This window comes from Pseudopipra pipra, chromosome 3, assembly GCF_036250125.1.
Source record: "Pseudopipra pipra isolate bDixPip1 chromosome 3, bDixPip1.hap1, whole genome shotgun sequence".
NCBI lineage: Eukaryota > Metazoa > Chordata > Aves > Passeriformes > Pipridae > Pseudopipra > Pseudopipra pipra.
In genome coordinates, this window is record NC_087551.1 from 94,012,076 (window position 1) to 94,034,442 (window position 22,367).

The following is a 22,367-nucleotide window of genomic DNA, read 5'->3' on the forward strand; positions in this document are numbered from 1 at the left end:
ATGTCTCCATCTTTTATATTAATCCTGCTTTATAATATGTAATTAAACACAGATTTAGCTTATATTTTTGCCACCTTTTCTCCAGTTTCCTCATACTCTTCTTCACACAGATCATGCCCTTCTACCCCTCAAGCATCTTAATGACCTTTTTCTGAAGTCACTTTTTTGAGTGTGTTGGTATTTGTGGAATTTTTGAGGTTTTGTTTAGGTTTTGTTTGCATTTTATTGTTTGTGTTTGTTTGTTCGTTCGTTTCTAAATTCCTTTTTTTTAGTCTCTGGAACTATTATTTCTCTCAGCTACAGGCAGTCAGTTGGCCTACTGCAGGCAGTCAGGCCAGCTTCCTTCAGAATCCATGAAATCTTATTTTTTTAACCCAGCCCTCAATGCTACCTCCATTTAAATTGTTATATCTAGATCTAATCTTCTTGTCAACATTTTTGTCTAATTTTTTTTTGTCATACTTCTGCCCTTTTGTTCAGTTAGTAATAAAGACTTCTGACAAGACCAGTCCAAGACTTGAAACACACTGCTAGTAGTTTTCCTCATCTGACACTTCCTTTTCATGTAGTTAAATCATTAGAGAATTTAGACCCACTGACTTCTGAATTTTGTCAGTGTATTATCTCTTGTGGATCTTTACGCTCTGTACCTCTCAGTCATCACACAGTTAATATAAATCTAAGATGCTGTGATTTGCAAAATTATATGTATTATTCTGTTCATTCATAACTGAATTAATCTCCTATATGAAGGATATGGTTGAAATTACTCCAGAGTCTTCCACTGAGAGATCTCTTTCAGTGGAAATGGTACTATTTTATCAACATTTTATAAGCTTGCACTTAATTCAGTAAAATGTAGAAAAGGAAATAGCTCCCAACTACAGGACAATTTTTTTTCTTAAAATAAAAAGACACTAATATTGCAGCTGCTACCACCTGTATCAGAATAAGCAATTTTTCAGGAATTGCCTCCTTAGATGTTATTTCTGTGCAATTTTTTTTCATTGTTCCTCAAAGTTTCAAAACCTCCAGTCACAGGAAAACAATGACATCCACACATTCTTGTTATCATTAAGAAGTAAAAAAAGACAGTCTTTTTTTATAAGGATTTTTATAGATCAGAAAAAATATTTCCCAAGTACACCTATCCTGAAAGGAATCATAGTCTCTTTATCTGCTACCAAAGAGACAAGAAGGAACAGCTAAAAACTAAATGTAGCCGTAAAGAGCACTTTAAAATTGCTTTATACATCCTGCATAAATATATATTTATTTATTTTTTTACATATCCTGGGTAATATTTTGCTTAAATAGCAAAAGTGTTCAATGAGAACCAGTATTGTAACACCTGTTGTTTTTAGTATGGTAACAAAACCAAAACTACTCACAGGAAAGATACTGATACGGAAGGAAAAGTGGCTTATCTTGATAGGTGGAGTTTCATCATGAAATGATAGATCTCAGATTAAATGACATGGATGGCATAAAAACTTTTAATACTATCAAATATATGGAAATGAAAAGATCAAAGTGCTCTCATTTGCAGTATTGAATAACACTGTTCCATCAATAAATCAATAAAAGGTGGGGTTTGTGTTTGGGCAGCAGGTAACAATAAAACTGCAGATACAGATCTGTAGCAGAAAAGGCTGAAACAACTTCATTAGGTTACTTAGTCCACATACCTCTTTCATTCTGTGATCAAATACAGGTTTCTAAGGAAAAGAAGGTGAATAATGACAGATTGCAATCACTAGAGTATGCTAGTAAGGAAATGTAATAACACACCACCCTCCCACCCCCACTGCCCTTTCCCCAGCATTAAAATAAGTGACAGCTAACTGCAGAGAAAAAGAACAGAGAGTTTAGTGGGTCTTTTCCCTTTCTTTTTTTTTTTTTTTATTTAAACATATTAAACCCCCCATAAACTCAAGAAAAAAAAATCAAATGAAAGGAGACTAAAAAGCATGATGAGAGAGAACAAATAGCTCTTCTTCCAGTTGTTATTTTCTTCTTTTTTTTCCTATTTTTTAAGTGAGACTTCGCTAAGTATCCCTGCCTTTCCTCTTTTGCTTTTTCTTTCTGTATTAATTTGCATTTGCAACTTCAGCTCTGATTTTTTTTTAGTTTTTGAAACAGGGACTCTGTATTCACATTGACAATGGACCTCTGAGCAAGCCTTACTTCTGTAAACCATGATTTTTTTTTAACAGCAATGACAAGAAAGGCAGCATTCATAGGTGGTTTGCGTTCCATCTTCTCAATTGGCATTTGCTTTTTTATTCTATTTCACTGGCAGAGGGAATTGCCATTAATCTTACACAGTTTTCTTCCTTACCTTTAACACCCCCACCTCATCTCTCAGTCCAGGCAGCCTTTTTTTGTGCTGTCTATTTAAAAAAGATAAACTTCAGTCGTGGAAGTTAATCTGTCCAGGCTTCATTCATACAGGGATTAGAGAAACAGGCTGGTTTAGACAATCATTCAACACAGGAGTTGAATTCTGGAGACAGGTTTACTCCTTCATTTGCTATATGCAGCTTAATTGAATCTGGTACATAGAATGGAAATAAAAAAAAAATCAATCAAAAATGGATTCCTCTCATCTGGTTTTGTATTCAGTAGATTCTACTAATGTTTCCTATAATGTCTTTCCTGAGAATCATGATCAGATCAGTAAAATTCTCATAGTGTTAACTAAGGCTACCTTCTTTTCCCATAAAACCTGACATTCCTTCCCACAGCTTCTTTGCTCCTCATCTCTTTTGAACAATCAGCATTCACTTGCATCTTATGTTTTGCATAGTTGCATAGATGGCTCCCCTAAAACTCATTATTACTTTTGTCTCAGTGGTTCTCTTGCTTTTTTGTTCTGTCATCCATCTGAATATTAGTTACTGTTTCTGAGCTGTTTCATACATCTCTTACTTGTTTCTCTACCACCCACTACTTGGAGAGGCAGGTAATCCCCATATTACCACCTTGTCAGGGGAATATATAAGTACTACTGTAGCCCATTGCACGCCTGTTCCATAGGCATGTGAAATCTTCTGCAAGGGTATGATCTTAAAACCTTTCTCTAGCCATGAAGGTCATCAGAGACCTGGGATGCTATTTCACCAAAGCCATCTTATTCCATTAAAATAACAATTTGAAGAAATCAGTGCTTTCATGAGAAAAAGATAACGACTACAAACTGTTCAACATAAATATGAGCCAGTGACAATAAAAAGACACACAAAATAAAAATACATTCTAAGCAATGTGTTCAACTAAAACTCCTATTCAAATTAATGAGAAAAATTGACAATAAGAGTCAGGTTCTGAATGGGTTAAGATGGAAAATATAAAATTAAAAGGTTTTCCTGCAATAGCAGTTTTTTGATCATTGACTTCCTCCATATTAAGGAACATTGTATCTGCCCACTCTGTCTCTTCTTGTTGGTACTTCTGTGCAGCCTGTAGGATGCCTGTAGAAACAGATAACAGAATGCTGCAGACCACCTGAGTGTGCTGGTGGTGTCAAATACTATGTTAAAGGTAAACAGAACTAAAACTATTACCTGTGTTCAGATATTCACATGTGTCCAGATGATGCAGGATCTTGGATACCTGGACACAGATAAGGGCAGCTTCAGGCAGCTCTCACTAGACCATCTGTCTATAGTCTTAACAGATAATGAAGAGCACTGTCGCTTTCCTGTAGAAATCGTATACATTTAATGGCAGAATTTGCCTAATGTACCTTGCTCCGTGTAACTACAAAATATCCATTGCTTGGGGCTAATGTATAAATATTAGGATAAAATTTTGGGAGAAAGTTTGCTGAAATTGAAAGTATGAACACAAAAAAAGTCTTTGCATACATCATTTCTTTGGAAGAAGCACTTAGAATGAGAACATTTTAAACTAACAGAATATGACTCACCTAAACACAGTTGTTAGGGCAAGTCATCCATAAGAAACAATTTGTTCCAAACTAAAAATGATATTACTATAGATAATCTCAATGATGATCGTAAGACCTGAGATGATATATTATACATGTAAGGATTAAAGGACAGGAGAACAAGATAAAATGTTCTGATAGGAGGAGATCAAGCATCAAATTATGCATCCTAGGACCTCTACTGAGGTGACTTAAAATATAAGCACAGAAAATGATCAGAAAGATAGATGAAATATCTCTCAATTAAGACATATTTGCAGCTTGATTCTGGAATGCGATATTTCAGGCTGAAGCTACAAAATTTGTTCACCATGAAATTTAACAGGAGATTGTTCTGCTTAATTACTTCTGAATTTGTTAAAGATCTACTGATTAGAGGGCACATTGATAAGATTGAACCATAGAGAGGACATTTTGAGAGTAATCATTAAATCTGTATGCACACTAGCAAGTCGAGGTGGATCACAATAGGAATTCAGTACAATAAACTATAGCATATATTGCAACAGAATATGTATGAGGGAGGGATATTCTGAAAATGATAAGCTGACATTTTGACACAATGATTTTTTCTCTAAAAGTTAAGACAAAAATTCTGGTTATAAAAGTCATTGCACTCTGAGATTCATTAACTGATATACCAAAGGAATACAATGGTAAATGCTAGTGTGGCAAAATAAAGATATAAAAAATGTGATAGTTAAATATTGTTAGCATGGGTAAAAAAGTAAGCAAAGACACAAAATTAAGAGCTTCAGCATATGCTAAAAGCAAATGCCAGATTTTATAGGTACATACTAAGCCTTCTTAAGGATTATGGATTTTTGTCATGGTATCTGATACTTATTATAGGATAAGAAAGAAGCTGCAGCACTGCTTTTCCCTCCAGTCCTACCTTCACTGTAAATGGATCCACTTGTGAAAATCCATGTCTCTGTGTCTTGGTTGCCTATGTCAGATATTCTTGTACATGCAGTGCTTTTCTTTTACAACCTCCTCATGCTCTACATAGGAATAATGTTTAAATTTAAGCACTGAACTACACAGATGACTTATCTTCCAGAAGATATTGAATACCCCAAAATTTGTACAAAGGAGATGACAAGTGACATAATGAAGAAATATATGAGTATGTGATGCTTAATACAATAAGTGTAGAGTTAGCCCGAAGCAGTCACATAATTCTCAAACATTTCCAGAATTGATCATTATTTCATATTAGTAGCAGCAGCCACTTCTTTTAAGTGCCACTTGAAACCATCAAAACTAGTTATCTTCAAAAGACTTTTTTAAAGGTTAAATTTAGATAAAACGAACTTTATGACTCACTGAAATACCCACTAGATTTCTTTCTTATAAAGGACAAACAAGCCAAGCAGCAATTTTGACAGGAGGTATTCAAGTAATAAATGATACATACTGTACTAAACTTTGAGTATGATGGGTAGAAATAATAGACAGACTTCAAAGGTTTGCATAGAAAAGAAGAATGTCATAGCTCTTGGGAGTAAAAACATAGGAGCAGAAAGTTAATATAGTGAGCTTTGTGCAGATAGTCTAAAACTGTTAAAGCCTGGGCCCTTTAAAATAGAGTTGTAAGAACAATTCACTTCGGGGGGAAAAAAAAAGCAAAGTCATAATGAGGTGACAGTGAAGGAAAATCCTTTCTTCAGTTCCAAAACAGGATACAGTATTTTATCAAGAGAAAAGTGTTGTAGAGATATATTTATACTATGTATAACATAATATAACACTGAGAAGATTTTTTAAGCTGAACAGGTACATAGTTTGGAAATACACAGAAGACGAAGGAAAGGTGTCACTTGATTGGTCCAAAAACAAAGGTTATTCTTCCATAAGCACAGAGTTTTTTGTCTTACAGCTCTAACAAACACTTCCAGTCAAATTCCAAACAAACTGGAGATCCCCAAAGTTTCATTTGCCAAAATGGATTGCTCAAAATAAGACAGTTCCACATTATTTGAACTTACTTTTGATTTGACATACTTAAAAAAATCCATCTTATTCCCCTAACTCTGAATCTGTCTACAATTTGTAATGTCCTTGAATTCATAGAATCATAGAATTATAGAATAGTTTGAGTTGGAGGGACCTTTAAAGGTCATCTAATCCAATCCCCCCTGCAATGAGCAGGAACATCTTCAACTCAGTCAGGTTTCTCAGAGCCTCAGTGTTTCCAGGGATGGGGCATCACCTCCCTGGGCAACCTGTAACAGTGTTTCAACACACTCAGAGTAAAATTTCTTCCTTATATCTATTCTAAATCTATCCTCTTAGTTTAAAACCATTTACCCCTTGCAACAGGCCTTACTAGAAAGTATGTCCACAGCTTTCTAATAAGCCCCTTCCAAGTCCTGAAAGGCCACAGTAAGGTCTCCCCAGAGTCTTTTCTTCTGCAGAATGAACAACTCCAACTTTCTCAGCCTTTCCTCAAAGGACAGGTGTTCCCTCCCTGTGAATTCAAAAGAAATATTTGTTTGTAATTTTATCTTTACTTTGCAAATGGGAATCTAAGATATGGAAAAGTTAAGGCGTCTAACTTCTATTATTTTGGAGCCGATTAATTTACTGAGAACAAAAATTTAGGTAAATAAAATCAAGCTCAAAACTTGAAAAACTATATAAAAGCCAGCTTCAAAGTTTGGCTTGTGAAAAGAGAGATATAAAAAATGTGGGTTTTTTTAAACTTTGGTTGGTTTTAACTTTGTATTACTTTTACTTTCCTTTTTTTTTTTTAAATCTGGTCAGCAACATGTGGAAAAATTTCTTGTAAGAAAAGTTGAACAATAATTAGTGGAAAATGCTATAATATAATATTTAATTTAATACTTTAATTAGATGTACTATTTTATTTAATTAATCCAAGAGAGTATATCTCTCAATAACATATGAAGAACAGTCAGATCACAGTTCCCTAAAAGGAATTAGTTCAGTCATTACTATGTTAGTATGTATTTTGAAATGAGCAATAAAAAAAGCTAGACTGTCTAGCCTGTGCAAAACAGATAATGGAAACTTGCAAAGCCATGTTGGTATTCAAAATTTTGCTGTGTGTCATAGGACATATTTGCAGCTTCCCACATTTAAAGAATAAAGCTCTGGGCATAAATATTTAGTCTTCCTTATAGAAGGAGCATTGAACCCTATGTAAATTGTTTGTTAAATGCACTCATATTTGGACAATAACTTATTTTTTTAGATACCTCTCTGTTGCTGCAAAGGACAAACATACTGTTTGTACCAAAATCAGGTCTGTTCAAATATTTGCTAGCATACCTTCTTTTGCCTTGAGGCCTTTGCTTAAAGTGGTGCCACCAAAAAGGTTTGAGTAAATTATTTTTTAAGCTGTTATCCAATTGGTAAAAATATTAAAAGAAAGTTTCAGAAATTGATAGATTTCCCCCCTTCAGGCAATTTTTGTGTGTTGCAGTGCTTCTAAGCCACTTGTTATCATTCCATTTATACTGACTTAGTTTCACTGGTTTTTGTGGAAGTGTCTTGATACTGTAATACAAAGTGAGCCTATAAAAGCTAGAGAGGTGGAAATGTGGGTGATTTTTCAGTTATTAGTGGCTGGCCTGTGAAGAGAAAAAGCGTCCTCTTCACAGACTTTTTCCCTCTCTAAATTCCATTAAGTAGAGCATAAAATACTATTTGTTTTATTTTGATAGGGTTTTAAGGGTTTGGGAGTTTCAGTTTGTGGTTTATTTGGGGTCTTTTTGCCCCCAAAGGAAGAGTTCCGCACATTTTTCATTCCCGAACAACTCAGAAGTGGGAGCACAAATGTCATCTACAGCACTATGGATGATGTATAATGGATTCGTAAAACAAAGTTTCAAATAAAATTCATCCTCATTTATTTTGAAGTTGAAACAACTGTTTGTTATTGTAATTTTGTTCCCAACCTGATGTGGATCTCTCTCTAAAGCCTTCCGACATAGGAAATGCAAGCTAGCTTCGCAACTGAAGTTATGTAAAAAAATAGATCACTATATACACTGTGTGGGTTAATAAGACAGACCTACCAAAAAGATGACTGAACTTGATGTGACATCCATACATGAGAGTAACAGACATAAGTCATACAATGAAGCTTAAAATAACTAATGCAAGTGTTTTCTAAGATTATATCTTAAACTGTTTGACAGGACATGGTTGACAAAATCACTGAGAGATCTTTGTTTTCCTGACTCAATTTCTGATGATAGTCTGTTCATAGAATAATTAACTTGGAATATATGACCTTACATAATGTTTCATCTGCTTTTTCTTAAGCACAAAAAGTCATTAGCTTTATAGTACGTGAAATAACTTACTCCTTTTAAAGGTAAAACACAGGCTTTACCCCTCTGGCAATAATGATTTATGGTATCACTTTGGGGGTTGGCACTCTTTACAGCACTGCTTTATTTTTGTCCACTTTTATCGAATAGTAGCTGACGTTTTCTTTCTATGCCATTTAGCACAGAGGCACATGAAACCATTTCTGTAACTGCATTTTGTGTACAATGGATAGAAGTAGCAAGAAAAAATGTGGTATTATAAGTTCTACCAGGAAAAGAAGGCACTTCTGCACAGTCATAGCACAGTGCTGTGGCCTACTGGTTCAGTAGTCACGAGTCTCAGTGACTGCCAGACATGGACTGGCTGTTTTCCTCTGCTGGAGCCTGGGACTGTGGGGAAGTGCTGCAATTTCCCATTAGGCAAGTGCTCTTCTTCTCAGCATGAATAACAACCCAACGAGGCCCATCCACTGGCACCCAGTGCTCTGGGAATTGCTCTGTCTCCCATCTGCCACGTGGTTCCACCATGCTGGAGCTGCCAGAGCCTGCTGGCTGCCCACTCTTTGCCAGCAGCTGCACCCCCTGGAAGGCCTTTGCCCACCTCCCCGTCCTGGAACCTGCCACATCTATGGGCCCACTCACAGCTGTGCACTGTTTTGGTGTTGGCCAACTCGTTTCATGTTTTCCAGATCTCTTGTGGGCTCACAGTAACTGTGGTCACAGGATAGTGCTTTGCAAAATCAGGGCTTCCTGCAGCAGATGTGAACCTTGCTGCTGTGGCTGTTCAGTGGCAACTAGAGAAACCAGCTGCTTTTCTGAAGGCCAAATACATCAAAAGCATTTAGCTTGCAGCTTCTTCTTAGTGACTGAACTTGAAGAGTTTTGGTCATAAGGAACCTTCTTTTATTGCTTTCATCCTTCCCCTACTAGGAAAATATTAATTTTATAATTCCTGCAGTTAATTCTTAGTTAAGCTAAAGTCACCGGAGACACCAGGAAATTTTTACATGACCATACCATGGAAAAAATGTACCTGTATTTATCTATATGAAAGGCTTGAATTAAAAAAGTTTATTTCTTGCCTATTCAGAACCTATTATACATTTGAGATAATAAATCCTAAATTGCAGAAGAAAGAACACCCAGGTAAGAGAGGAGCCTTCTTTCATAGTGAGTGAGTACTAGTGTGCCTCTAATGAGGTATGCACACTTAGACAGCCTCTAGTTAGTAGGAGGGAAGAGCACCAGCAGTTATTAACCAACTGATGGACCAGGGAGCAGCTGAGAAGGTTGGAGGAGCTTCCTGGTGTGTAGGTGGGGACAGGTGGTGTAAGAGGCTTTATGGCCAGCTCATGGGAGGGCTCCAGTTAGTTTCCTGGGGAGGGGGGGGGGGGGGGCACAGACAGAACAGGGGTAGAAGTGCTGGGGTATTGCTGTGGGTCTATAACCTGAGAGAACATGAGATTGAGGAGTCAGGACCTGGAGAGTAGCACTGAAGAAGCCTTGGCATTTCTGGAGTAAGAAATATAAGAGCTAAGGGCCTTTTTTCATTACTTTGTTTTATTTTTCTTAGGAAAGAAAGCTGAGTAACACTTGTGAGGAGGTGCTGTTGTGTGTTTTGGGGCGACCCTGAATGTTCATACAGATTGAGAAATGAGATGCTGGAAAGTAGTACAACTGAAAGGGACCTGGGGGCTCTTGCTGATGGCAAGTTGAATATGAGTCAGCAGTGCCCTGGCAGCCAGGAGTGCCAACTGTGTCCTGGAAGGTACTGGGGCAGCCTCACCTTGACTATTGTGTGTAGTTTTGGCACTGCAATATAAAAAAGATATCAAGCTATAAGAGAGTGTCCAAAGAAGGGCAACAAAGATGGTGAAGGGCCTGGAATGGAAGCTGTATGAGGAGTGGCTGAGGTCACTTCGTCTGTTCAGCCTGGAGGAGACTGAGGGGAGACCTTATCAAACTCTACAAATTCCTCATGAGGGGAAGAGGAGGGGCAGCCACTGATCACTTTTGTGACCAGTGACAAGATCCAAGAGAAAGGCCTGAAGTTGTGTCAGGGGAGGTTTAGATTGGATATTAGAAAGAGGTTTTTCATCCAGAGGGTGATAGGGCACTGGAACAGGCTTCCCAGAGAAATCATCACAGACCAAGCCTAAGAGAGTTCAAGAAGCATTTGGATGATACTCTCAGGTACGTGGTGTGACTCTTGGGGATGGTTCTGTGCAGAGCTAAGTGTTGGACTTGATGGTCCTTGTGGGTCCCTTCCACCTTGGCATATTCTGTGATTCTTTATGATGGAGAGGTAGGGAAGCAAAGGGTAGCTCTTGTGTGGAGGACTGGGAGTGCTCTTGAACTGGGGCTCTGTCTGTTGTAGTGTTTCTTGTGCATTTTTTCTAAAGGAACAGTATTATCTTAAACTTGAGAAAGCCCACCAAATTAGAGCCTCTGAATGAAAAACTTTACCTTGAACAATTTATTCTGTATGTCTTCCCTTTTTCTGTGACTTAAAGAAAAAAGTTGACTCCAGGGGTGGTAGGATTAAATATAAACTATATATATATATCCTTTTATAGAAAATCAGTTATAAATTATGGGTATTGTACTAATCTTATAGTATTTTCTTATTCCTTTATGTATGAGATAGTATCTCAGTCAGGTTTTAAATCTTCACTTCCTTTAAGCAACAGAATGGGTATAAATTATTAAGATAAAGACTTCAATGTATGGCGGGTAAAAGCCTGGTTTGCCGGAATGGATGTGCTGGTCTCCTGGCTTTATCTATGATGAGGTGTCTTAACCTGTGGGTAACTCTTCTCATTGCTGACAACAAGTGACTTCATAAAAGGTCACGTTGTGGATATGTGTCCTCTAATCATGTTTGCTCTCATAGCACTGCTGCTGTTTTCTGCTGAATAACCGGAGTTACCACCTTCTTGTAAATTACTGCTGTAGCTCCTCTTCTATCTAGATACTCAGGTAGTTTAAACTGATTCTAATTGCTAATTACTAAGATAACATATTAATGATTTGACTTTTTAATGCATAAATTGAGGTGCACTTCAACAGATGATGCTTTTGAAGTGCTCTCTGTTCGTATCATCAAGGCTGTACTGGGTGCAGGTGCCAGGGCTCCGGCAACAGCGGAGGCTGCAGGGGTGCTCTGTGACGAGAGTCCGGGGCTGCCCTTTGCTGGACACAGGCAGCTACAACCCACCCACTGCAGGGCGTGGCTAAGTCCACAGCCAAGGTGGGGCACTTCAGGGAAATACATATAAGAAAGAAGAGAAAACACCACAGAGAGAAAGAGAGAACAGAAAATGAGAGAAACAGCTGTGAGACCTCCAAGGTGAGAGAAGAAGGGGGAGGAGGCGCTGTAGGCACTGGAGCAGAGATTCCCCTGCAACTCATGGAAGAGGCTACAATGGAGCAGGTGGAGGATGTTTCCTGAAGAAACCACAGCCTGTGGAAAGCCCATGCTGGAGCAGGGTAAAAGTGCAAAGAGGCAGGAGATGTAGAGCACCTGTGGATGGATCCCAGCCCCCGTTCCCCTGCACTGTCTAAGGGGAGAGGTGGACAAGGTGAGAATGGAGGAATGAAGTTGAGCCTGGGTAGAAAGGCGAGTAGGGGAAGGGTTTTGATTAATTTGTCTTTGTTTCTCAGTGTCCAAACAGATTTTAATTGGTAATAAAGTAATTTTCCCCTGGACAAGTCTGTTTGGCCCCTGACAATAATTAGTAAGTGATCTCCCTGTCTTTATCCTGACCCAGGAGCATTTCCATGCTGTTTCCTCCCCCCATCCAGTTGAAGAGGGCCAGAGAGAATGACTAGACGGGGGTCTGGTTGATGTCCAAGGTCAACCTACCAAAAAGGCAATAATAGATAAATTAATAAAATCAAGAATAAATCCGTAGAGTGATATCTTGATTACTTTTTCTTCTTGCTTGCTTTTTACTGACAGTTTGATTTTAGAATAATTTCCCACTAAGACCAGTGTGAAATACCACATTTTGAACAGTTTTGGTGAGTTGTACTTAGTATTCAGCTTCTGTGATGCAGTGACAATAGATAGCCTAAAGTTTTAGTCCTACAGAGTACCTTTTGGCTTGCCTTGCTTTCTGATCTGCAACTGATGGGGTATCACCTGCAACTAACTTTGTGTTTTCCTATGTTAACGGGATTTTGATACAGAAAAAGCTTATGGATTTCCTCTACATTAAATGACAATTTTAAGAACAGTATGTGAACCCTGAGAAGATATGACATGGATGGCAGACTGCTCTTTGATGTTTCCTGTAGCAGATAATGACCTATATCCCTTCATGGTAAAATGGCAGAAAGGTTAGGTTTTTTCCTTATGCAGATTTTGAGAGAGGGAAAAAAAAATCTCAGATTTTTGTAATTTACACATGGCTTGCCCAAAATTGCTTGTAGGATAATTCATTGAAACTTAGCCTTATAATTTATATAATTATTAATAACATTGATCCTTTTGGCTAATAGTTTTTGCAAGAGACAACTGATAGCTATTTTTAGGCAAGAATGTTTTGTGTTAGTCAAAAAGACTCTAGTTACTTCTGAGAATGTTAGTGTGTGTATACATCAGACACAACTGTAAACATGTTTAAAAGATCTGGTTATCCTTCTAATTTTAATAATGTGTCTTTGTAGATTTCTTGGGCCTGATTTAAAAAAAAAAAAAAAAAAATCAGACCTCATGGATTCAGGGTCCTCCTTCCCTCTACATTTTTGAGGTTCTTTTAGCCCTTAAATTTCAGAATAAAATTCATTAAAGCTTGAAAAAATGTTGTGCCATGTGGTAATCTGAACACATCACTGTACTATAGGCAGCTGTAGAAATAAATAAATAAACAAGTTAATATAATGGTGAAAATGTTTCTATTTTTCCTTTTCAACTGCCCATTTGTTTTTGGCAATTGTGAAATCAGTACATACTCTTGTTAAAGGGTCTGATCATATGATACTCTTTATACTGGATAGCTGTTTCTGATGGAGCTGCTTGGGAAACCTTAATTTGACCACTTTGATCATGAACGCAGTGCAAAATGTTTATTAAAAAAAATAAAATCTAGTGACTCTGGGAACAAGAATGTTCTCATTGTAAGGGAGAGGAGCAAAGCTTCCTGTGTCAAGGTTGTCTTCAAAAGCCCTACAAAGATAAGATTGTAGGCCTATCAGATTTTTTGTGAGCAGTTAGGACTTGGTAAATATTCATAACTACACCTACATTCACTAAAGGTACAATCCCTAATAAACTTATGCAAAACTTATTCTTAGGTTGATCTGATTATATTTCTCTATTTCTTTGGAAACTGCAGAGTGTTCTTGCTTTTCTTATGGCAGCTGCTTGTGATGGGGACTGTGCCCATGCCATCCTTATTGGCCATGGAGTTATTGAATAACTTGGTTTAGGAGGGTTATTTAATCTTACTACCTGCTGGCATTGGAGCCAAATCTGAAGATAGATCTTGCTGTTCAGGGCATTATTGAGTTTCTACTGTCACCAAGGATGAAGATGCCAGGTCTGCTCTGGGCACCAGTTCGAATATATCACCACCATCATGGTAGTGAGTTTTTCTAATACAAAGGTGTGTTTCTTATATTTCACCTTATCTGTTGCTTCCCATCCTCTCTGCACTTAGAAAAAGCCAGAATTTTTGTATGTGTCACTCCAATTGGTAGCTGAAGGCAACAGTAATCTCTACCCTTTAAAGGTAACTTGCCATCTTTTAAGGACTCAAGAAATCTATTCCTTCAGCCTCTTATGCATCATTTGCAAACAGACTCCTAACAATATTTCCAATCCCCTACAGCTCTTGTCACACTGTTTAGTACTCGGAAGGCTGACAATGTGCTCTCACAAGTAGAGAGTGGAGAAATTCTCAGTGGAGCTAGATGGATCTATTACTATGCTATTGAAAAAAAGCCTTGTGTATTTATAGACCTTATCAGTGGAAATGGCTGATCTGTGAAATTACAATGGAGAATGAAATATGTGGTGATTTGGTTTTGTTTTTTTCCCCTCAAATAGAGTATAAACTCAGTACTAGTGTACCACTGTGTTTTCTATTACAAGTTCTGTTTCTTCTGTACAGACAAGCCAAATATATTCCATCTGTGCTTTAAAAGTATTTTAGTGTGTGCGTTTTGTGCAGATTAATGCTGCTGAAAGTTAAGGAAGCAGCAATATTTTAAGCTTAAAGTATCACCATATGCTCTGTATGAAGAAGTGCAAGTTTATCAAATGACAATTTTATTAGCACAGGGACTTGAAATGATTCTACTTTTTAGCACACACACTTGTCTGTCTAAACAGTTCCCTTTCTGGCTGCAGTAAAGGCCTGCACATTAATTACCACGATGCATTTTCACAGTAAAAGCAGCGTATGAAGGTGCATGATTTTTCTGTATGATGAAGTGTACAAAACACATTATGATTCATGAGCTATAACCGCTTAGCAAAAACATGTGTTTGGGGGAGTGTGTGTATGTGTTGAAAATGACTTAGTAGGTTTAGCAGTGTTTTAATTCTGGAAATGTCTGTAGGATAACATGATAGATCTTCATCTGCTGTCTAGGTTTTGTTTACACTCAATTTTATGGCACTGGATCTCACTGAATTTATCAGAATACTATAAAAAGATGCTTTCAGAAATATTTCAGGCAACAAGGCTACTGTAGAAGCACCTAGGTAGTCTGATGAATGACTGAAATACGGATTTTTTCTATTCAAGACTTTTCCATAAGCTTTTTTTGTATTCCTGCAGTATAAAGACCTTGATAAAATACACTTCAGGTTGATACACTTGAAATTTCCCCACATACTTGTCTTTTCTTATGTCTGCAAAACCTTTAAGTTCACTGACTTAAGATATAAAAGAATATATTTGTCTTCCTTTAATGTGAATTGCAGTGTCAGCCTAAAGAATGATCTTGTAGTATTTCAAGGAGGATGCTATAGAAACTATTTTACTTGGTAACCTAAGAATCCGTATTGTAGCAGTGATACCTATTATTACAAAATCAAAGCAGAATTATTACAAAATCATAACAAGAACTCAGGATGTCCAGTCACTGTTCAGATAAGTTCATTTATACGAACCAAATCTAAACCAAGTGGAGAAAACACTGTTAAGGAATGAGGTAGCTAAAGCTTTGTTGTTCTGATATAACTTTTTTTGTCTTTTTATTGTGGGGTCTTTTTTAGGTCTCTTATGTAATATGAAGTGTTGAAGCTAGCTTCTTCTGTCTTTCTGTGTCTCAAGCTGATTTTCTTTCCTTCCCCTACAATGCATGCTAGTTTCCTGTATTTTAGCAAGAAATGTTAGATCCTGGAAATACTGTAATGCTATAAAAAAAAAATAAATCCCAAAACAACCACCCCTTAAAACAAGAACTCTTTGAATCTCTTCTCAAGGAAGAGACATGTAAGTAAGATCAGAAAATGCATACCCTAAATTAATAATGAACTGTCTTACAGTACACTCCAGATGTAGGGCAGAAGTGATAACTACTCTATGTTATTAAATGGAACAAGAGGCACATTTCCCTAAAAACTGCAATGTCTAGTAAAGGTGAGAGAACATACAAGTGTCTGAACATAGGATGTGGCAAGCCTTATAGTAGTTCTGCAGTTTGAAGACTGAGGGGAAAATCAACCTGGTTATTTCTGGAATTAGAGGAAATGAGGTGGAAAAGAATAGGAGTATTAGGCTGACAAGCACACAGAAGGTAAAAAGATTAGAGCAAACAGCTAATTATCACATGGGAGACAAGGTTGTTTAAAAAGAAAGGAAGAAATTGCAGAAAGCTTTTTGCTGACTTATGTTGCCTCGACTGTATGGCTTCATCTGTATTTAAAGCTCTCCTCACTTTGATCTCTGACTCATCTATTTGTTTGCCAAAGCTCAAAATTGGAAGGAGGTGGGGAACCACCTGACTGGTGTAATTTAAGCATGGAGTTCCTCTAATGTGTTTTTTATATATGAAAGTGGTCTCAAATAAACCTAATTTTACAAAGAAGGTCTAGTTCAGTGACACTGCTGTACTTGTATGTTGTTTACAGTTATTTCTTTTCTATAGTTCCAGATACCAACTAATGATCTATAGCTACATCATACAATAAATTTCAAAGGCAAGATTTTTTTTTTAAGGCATGGATTGTGTTATCCATTCAAATTAAGAAAAAAAATCAAAGCATTTTTGGTGGGGTTTTTGTGTTTATTTATTTGGGGAGTTTTGTGATCTGTTTCAATGTCCAAGAAGCTCTTTCAGGCTGAAATTTGAGCAAAAGCTGATTTTCTGGGGGGGTTGTCCTATACATACTCAATAACATACTCCTATTACAAAATACAGAAATTAACTAGTGATGTAATCTACCAGTATAGTTTTGTGTTTCTGAGATAGTAATGGTGTCTTGCATCTTACTCATGAGAAATTAATTATTTAAAAAACCTCAACATCTCAGTAGTATCAGCCAGGGCTAACAAACTGTGTTTAGTGATGTTTCAGTAAAGGATCTAAACTCTTTGCTTCAATCCATTTTATCCTCAAAATTAATTAAAATATGGGGAAATTGTATCATCAATACTGCAGTTATAACTTATCCAAAATTCTGTTTAGTGTATAAAAGTAAGATTGCTAATAAGATGGGAAATATAAGGTAGTTTTTCTGAAGCTCTTAAGTGGAAGTGTGGTGGGTTTATTTGTTTGTTTGTTTTCCAGTCAGTTAACGTTTATCACATTGAATGTATAAGCTCAATGGTTTTTCTAAAGCAGCACCTGGAGGATAGACAGGATAGTCTAAGCTGTGTCAAATTGTACAAGGTATCTTTGTGAGTCAAGGTCTGGGTATCTACTTTTGGGTGTCCTAAATTTACCTGTCTTCATCATAAAATTAATCCTAATAATTTTTTTTTCTCCAGTAGGTACAAACAGATCTTTCTTTCAGTGTTTTCTGTTGGAGAGTGCATAGATGTGTTAACATAGGAGCGTTAAAAAGCTCAAGGACATGTTTGAAATTTTGCAGTGAATGTTTAGAGGTGCATCAGAGTAAAGAGTGAAATGCATTAGCAGTTCAAATGTAGAAACATGATGTTTATCATAATGCTCATTGTACTTACTGATTGCTTTATTTTGAAAAGTTATAGTAATTTGTGCCTTGTTATTGCACAGGTTATCTGGATTTCAGCTTCCATCATCTATTGTGAGCACAGGATCTATCCTCACCCTCTGTTTCACCACAGATTTTGCTGTCAGTGCTCAAGGCTTCAAAGCTATCTATGAAGGTAAGAACTCTTTTCCTACCAGGTCTTTATTCTACTCAATACACATTGTACATGTTGAAGTGAGATGTTTCAATTTTGTTTGGGATTTCAATAATCAGTGGATATTGTATTACTTTGGGGTGGTTTTTTCTTCATAGCACACTTAAATTTTACAATATCAGTGCCATAGTCTTGATTTTTAAATTTCATTTACTCTGACACTTCAATTTCTGCTGTAATTCCTAATTAAATTTGTCAGGCTTCCAAAGCTGGATTCAGAGATGACTACATTTAAATAGTTCTCTTATTATTTCCCAAATTATTTCTTTTGACAACTTCTTTAGGCAATGCCTAACTTAAGGGGTATAATGATAAAAATGATAAAAGAAATAGATGCTAACTGGTCTTGAAAATTAATCACTAATCTTCTTGTGAAAAATTAGAAGACAACAACAAAAATATAAGTATATATAAACAAAATTTAAAAAATCAGTTGAATCTTACTTTGTGGAAGGTGTTAGACTGCAATGATGATTCAGTTCTTGGTAAGAATCAGGCCAAGCATTTCATGTGTTCTTGTGTCTACTAAGAACTAAGCTCATTAAACTGGGCTGATGCTTTTTGTACAGCTTGAAGTATTAAGAAATGGTTTTAAGAGATCTGCAACCTTTGGCAAAGTCAATGGATATAGTTATTAAGTCAGTTGCTTGTTGGATAATGAGGGTCTTCAGAATGTTACTGCAGGATTTCTTTCAAACTGAGTATGTGGTGGTGTTTTGAATTTTTGTGTCTTTGGGTTTTTTAGTACTGTCTTTTTTTATTCACGGAAAATGCAGGGCTTTAAGTACTAGAAGTTGCGGAAGGCTCAGTTACAGATTACTTCCAAAATACCAAGTCTTTTTGTTTATGTTGAAGTGTTTATTCCGAAAAAGTTGCCTACAATAATTTAAGTGCCTGGAATACTTTTATTTATGCAGTTGATGTGGAACTGAATCTATAAGGTAGTATGGTTTGATTGTAGCTATTTATTAGGAATAGCATTTACAAGTTTGTAAATCTATTACACTGGTCACCACTCTAAGGAAAGTCACAGTAACTTAGAGACCACAGGTTGCTTCAAATGCTTGGTGAATTTTTGATCATGTTTCTCCTGGAGCTCCTCACAGACCCTTGAAACTTCATCTCCCTTTTTGACAGTGCTGAGGTCCACCCCATATTGATGCATATCTTTCTTTCATATCTGATTAATATTTTGAAATTATAGCATTTTTTAAAGTATCTTTGGAATCTAATATCCATATTGAGGTGGTTACCTAAGTGTGAAAGACAGAGGCATAGGAGGTGTCATGACTAACAAACTTTTTTGTTTTGAGCTTTTTCTGTTGGGTATCAGTACCTCACAGTATGTCTCTCTGCGATAGCTATTCCTCCCTTCCTCTGTCCCCCAGAGTTCCTGGGGGGACACCTGGTAAATCAGCTTATTAGTCTTTTTTTTAACTTAAATAAGGGCTATGCAGAAAGATAGAAAATTTCATTTTAATAGTCTTTATAAGCTTTATTAGGTAAGTTGAAAAAGAACATCAGAAATCATGAACACACCAGGAACTGGTTTTGTTCTCTCAGTAGGAAGTTGCTTTCTATGTACCTGTATCGTTCTCTTCTAGCAGATGCATGCAGTAACATATTTCATCCTTTTATGCATTCTGAGCAGTTTGTTTTTCATATTGAAAAAAGACAGTGAAAAAGGCTAAAGGACGTCTCTTGACTGTCAGCTTAGGAACACATGCACAGAGCCACAGGCTGTAATATAATGACACTTCCTGCTGGCCTACTTTCTTGTAAAAACCCCAGCAGGAAGAGCTGTAATTAACATTGACAGAGAGCACCACTCCCTGGTTAAACAACACTGCCCCCTTTCATATTTAAGGCTGTAAACCTGGCATTTTCAATGAACTTTAAATCGACTTCAAAATATGACATCCAGCTCTCGAAAAAGTGGTGAAAGTCACTCAAGTGACAATGTCTCAGTGCACAGACAGGCAGTGTGGATTGAGGGTTCAGGAAGAAATTGCAGCAGTGAGGGGTTAGGCTTTTTTTGTGAAGGCTTGGCTTGATTTCTGCCTTAATAGCCAGTTGAGTTGCCCCATAGTTCAAGAACTCCTGAAACTGTTCCCTAAACCACCTGTTTTAAATAGTGACACCTTCTGGTCCCTGTGTCATATGTGATTTTGTGAATAGGCAGGTGTTCAGTTCCTCTAGGACAGAGGAATATACAGACCAGTCAGTATATGTCTTTATAATCACTCTGCCAGCTACCCATCCCTAAACTAGTGTAAAAGTATCTCCTTATCCCTGGTTTTGACTAGCTATTTCATTCTTAAGTGGATTGCTGTTCAGTTGAAAGCAAGAGCACTGAAGTACTACTGACTGTTGTCAGCTGAGAGTTTGGGACTCTGTGGGGTCATAATGCAGAGCTTGAGAAATGTGGTTTCAAATATCTTAATTGGAGAGAAGTTTTATTTACATGTCAGCTGGTAAGGACAGTACGCTCAAAAAATAAAATCTGGGGGTCTTTAATGGCGCCTGCAGGAGTGAATTGTAACAGAATTTTTTGTATAGAAGCAGAAAAATCCATCACATTCAGAAGTTAAAGAATTCTAACAGACTGAGAGCAGGAAAGAAAAAATAAATGTTTGCATCATTAGGTAAAGATGTGAAAAAAAACATTCTGTAATTGTACTAATTGTCTATGGTAGCAAATGAAGTAAGTCTGAAAAATTCAAATAATGGGACTTATGAAGGGAATTAATTTATATATACTTTCCATATTCTGGGGGGCTGTAAAAGCAGTTGTTTAGGATTTATTTTTTTTCTTTAATTCTTGTGACAGGCCACTTTTTCTTCTGAATAGGAAAATGTCATCTAATTAGGATTCTTCCATTCCATAAAATGGAAAAAAATTAAATTGATTAGTGTCTTTAAAGTTATTTTTTCTATAGAAAGTTTTTTTTTTTTTTAATGTGATCATGTGGGGTAAAAGCTGGCATTTCAACAACTACTCCTATCTCTCAAAAGACTTAATGCTGGGTTAGATTCTGTGCAGTGCTGAGCCTGTGCTTTTCAGAGCAAAGGGGAGGCTGTTGTGAGGTTTCACCCATTTTGTCTCCAGGGTACTCTGTTCAGCTCTCTGGCGAAAGGGGGTAGGCACTGAACTAGAGAAGAAGGCGTGTGAACCACTTCAGTGCCAACTGAACGGCCTCTGAAGTTACACCCATAGGTGGTATCCCTAGCAGAGAGAACACTACATCCCTTTTCCTGGGCTGAGATTCTGATCTATGCATTTTGTAGAGTATATTCTTCATTTATGACCTTGCTTCCTGTGCACCAATGACATAATTGTATCCTTTCTGTTCTTGCAATATAGCAATAAGTTAAGAGCGGAGCAAATAAAACCGCATTATGGTGCTGTAAACCCTTGCAGATTGTTCGTGCTTATGTGATTTAGCCTGCTGTAATCTATCTACCATGTGAATATTAACATTAACTAAATCAGATCTTTGTGGCAGTAGACCAGAGAGTTTTAACAAGACACTGATGTAGTTGTGCAGTTACTGATTTCTTAGGCTGAAATGCGAGTTTCTTTACTATGTCATTACTTCACCAGATTTATATGTCCATTTCTGAGATTCTCTAGTATTTTTAACTGATAATACTTTCATCTTTCTCAGTGATTATATCAGCACTCTAAATTCTAGAACTGATGGGAGCTTGAATTATTAATTTCTGGGAAAAAAATGCTGTGGAATTTTCAAACACATGGCTATATGAGTGAAAACAACTATGAAATTCAGTAGTAAGTTCAGTTCATAGCATTTGTCAACTTAATCTGCTAAATGATTTATTGACCATTACCATCACTGGGTATATAAATATAATTTTCAAGCAATGGAATTAGTGACTTAGGGGATAGAATATCTTTCTGTAATTTTTATAATTGCAGTGGTTTATATCATAGAAAATATGTTTAGCCTTTGCAGGGCCTCCACGTGGAGAATAACAAACTACTTGGACTTGTACAATTTTGCTTGAATCCCTGTTAAAATCAGTTTAATTCTTGCTTTCTATAATGAGGTTAACAAACCATTTTTTAAAAAGATACTTTGAGGACTACATAATAAATTTAAAAAATCAGCATTGCTTTATCATTGTAGAAGTTTTCTTTGGAAAGTCAGAAGTATTTCTCTCGTACAGAACACTTGCATATATTTGGCAAGAGACAAATACTCTTTAAATGACACCAGTATCTGAACTGTTATGCATGTGTATAATTAATTTGAGTAATGCATGTTAGAAGTGTTATATGATCTTTCTTCTATCAAAGTAGCGTGGCCTGCCATTCAGGGAATCAAGAAAAAAATAGTGAATGTAGAAAACTCAATTCATGGTACATTCCTGATTATCAATGTAAAATGAAACATCATGGGCGTCAGCTTACATTTTGATATACTAATGTCTGCTACTAAATATTAAACTGCCCTCTAAAGTTAACAATCCTTGATTCATTTTAAGCTATCTCGTTTTTTGAGGGGTGTAGTTTTTATGTGTGTGGATGTTTTGTTTGTTTTTTTTTTCTAATCGTATTTTGTATTATAGAATTGCTAGATGATGTTTAAATAGCAAGCCAGATGTACTGGACTTGATGTTAGTACCTTTCCTTGACCTCTGTTCTACAGCAGCAGGTTTTCTTTGCCAAAGGAAGAGTTCTTGAACATCCCTCTATCCTCTGCCCTCCAGCCACACTTCCTTTTTTCTTTTGTTCTTTGA

General features: G+C 36.7%; 1 protein-coding gene across 2 annotated transcripts in view; it reads left to right on the forward strand.

Annotated features, from left to right (window-relative positions):
- CSMD1 (CUB and Sushi multiple domains 1) overlaps positions 1-22,367 on the forward strand; it is a 1,077,872-nt gene that overhangs the window by 311,936 nt on the left and 743,569 nt on the right. For both annotated transcript variants that reach the window (XM_064650377.1, XM_064650376.1), the window contains exon 3: positions 17,452-17,564. In XM_064650377.1, the coding sequence (XP_064506447.1) occupies positions 17,452-17,564 (113 nt within the window). The remainder of the gene's footprint in view (positions 1-17,451; positions 17,565-22,367) is intronic.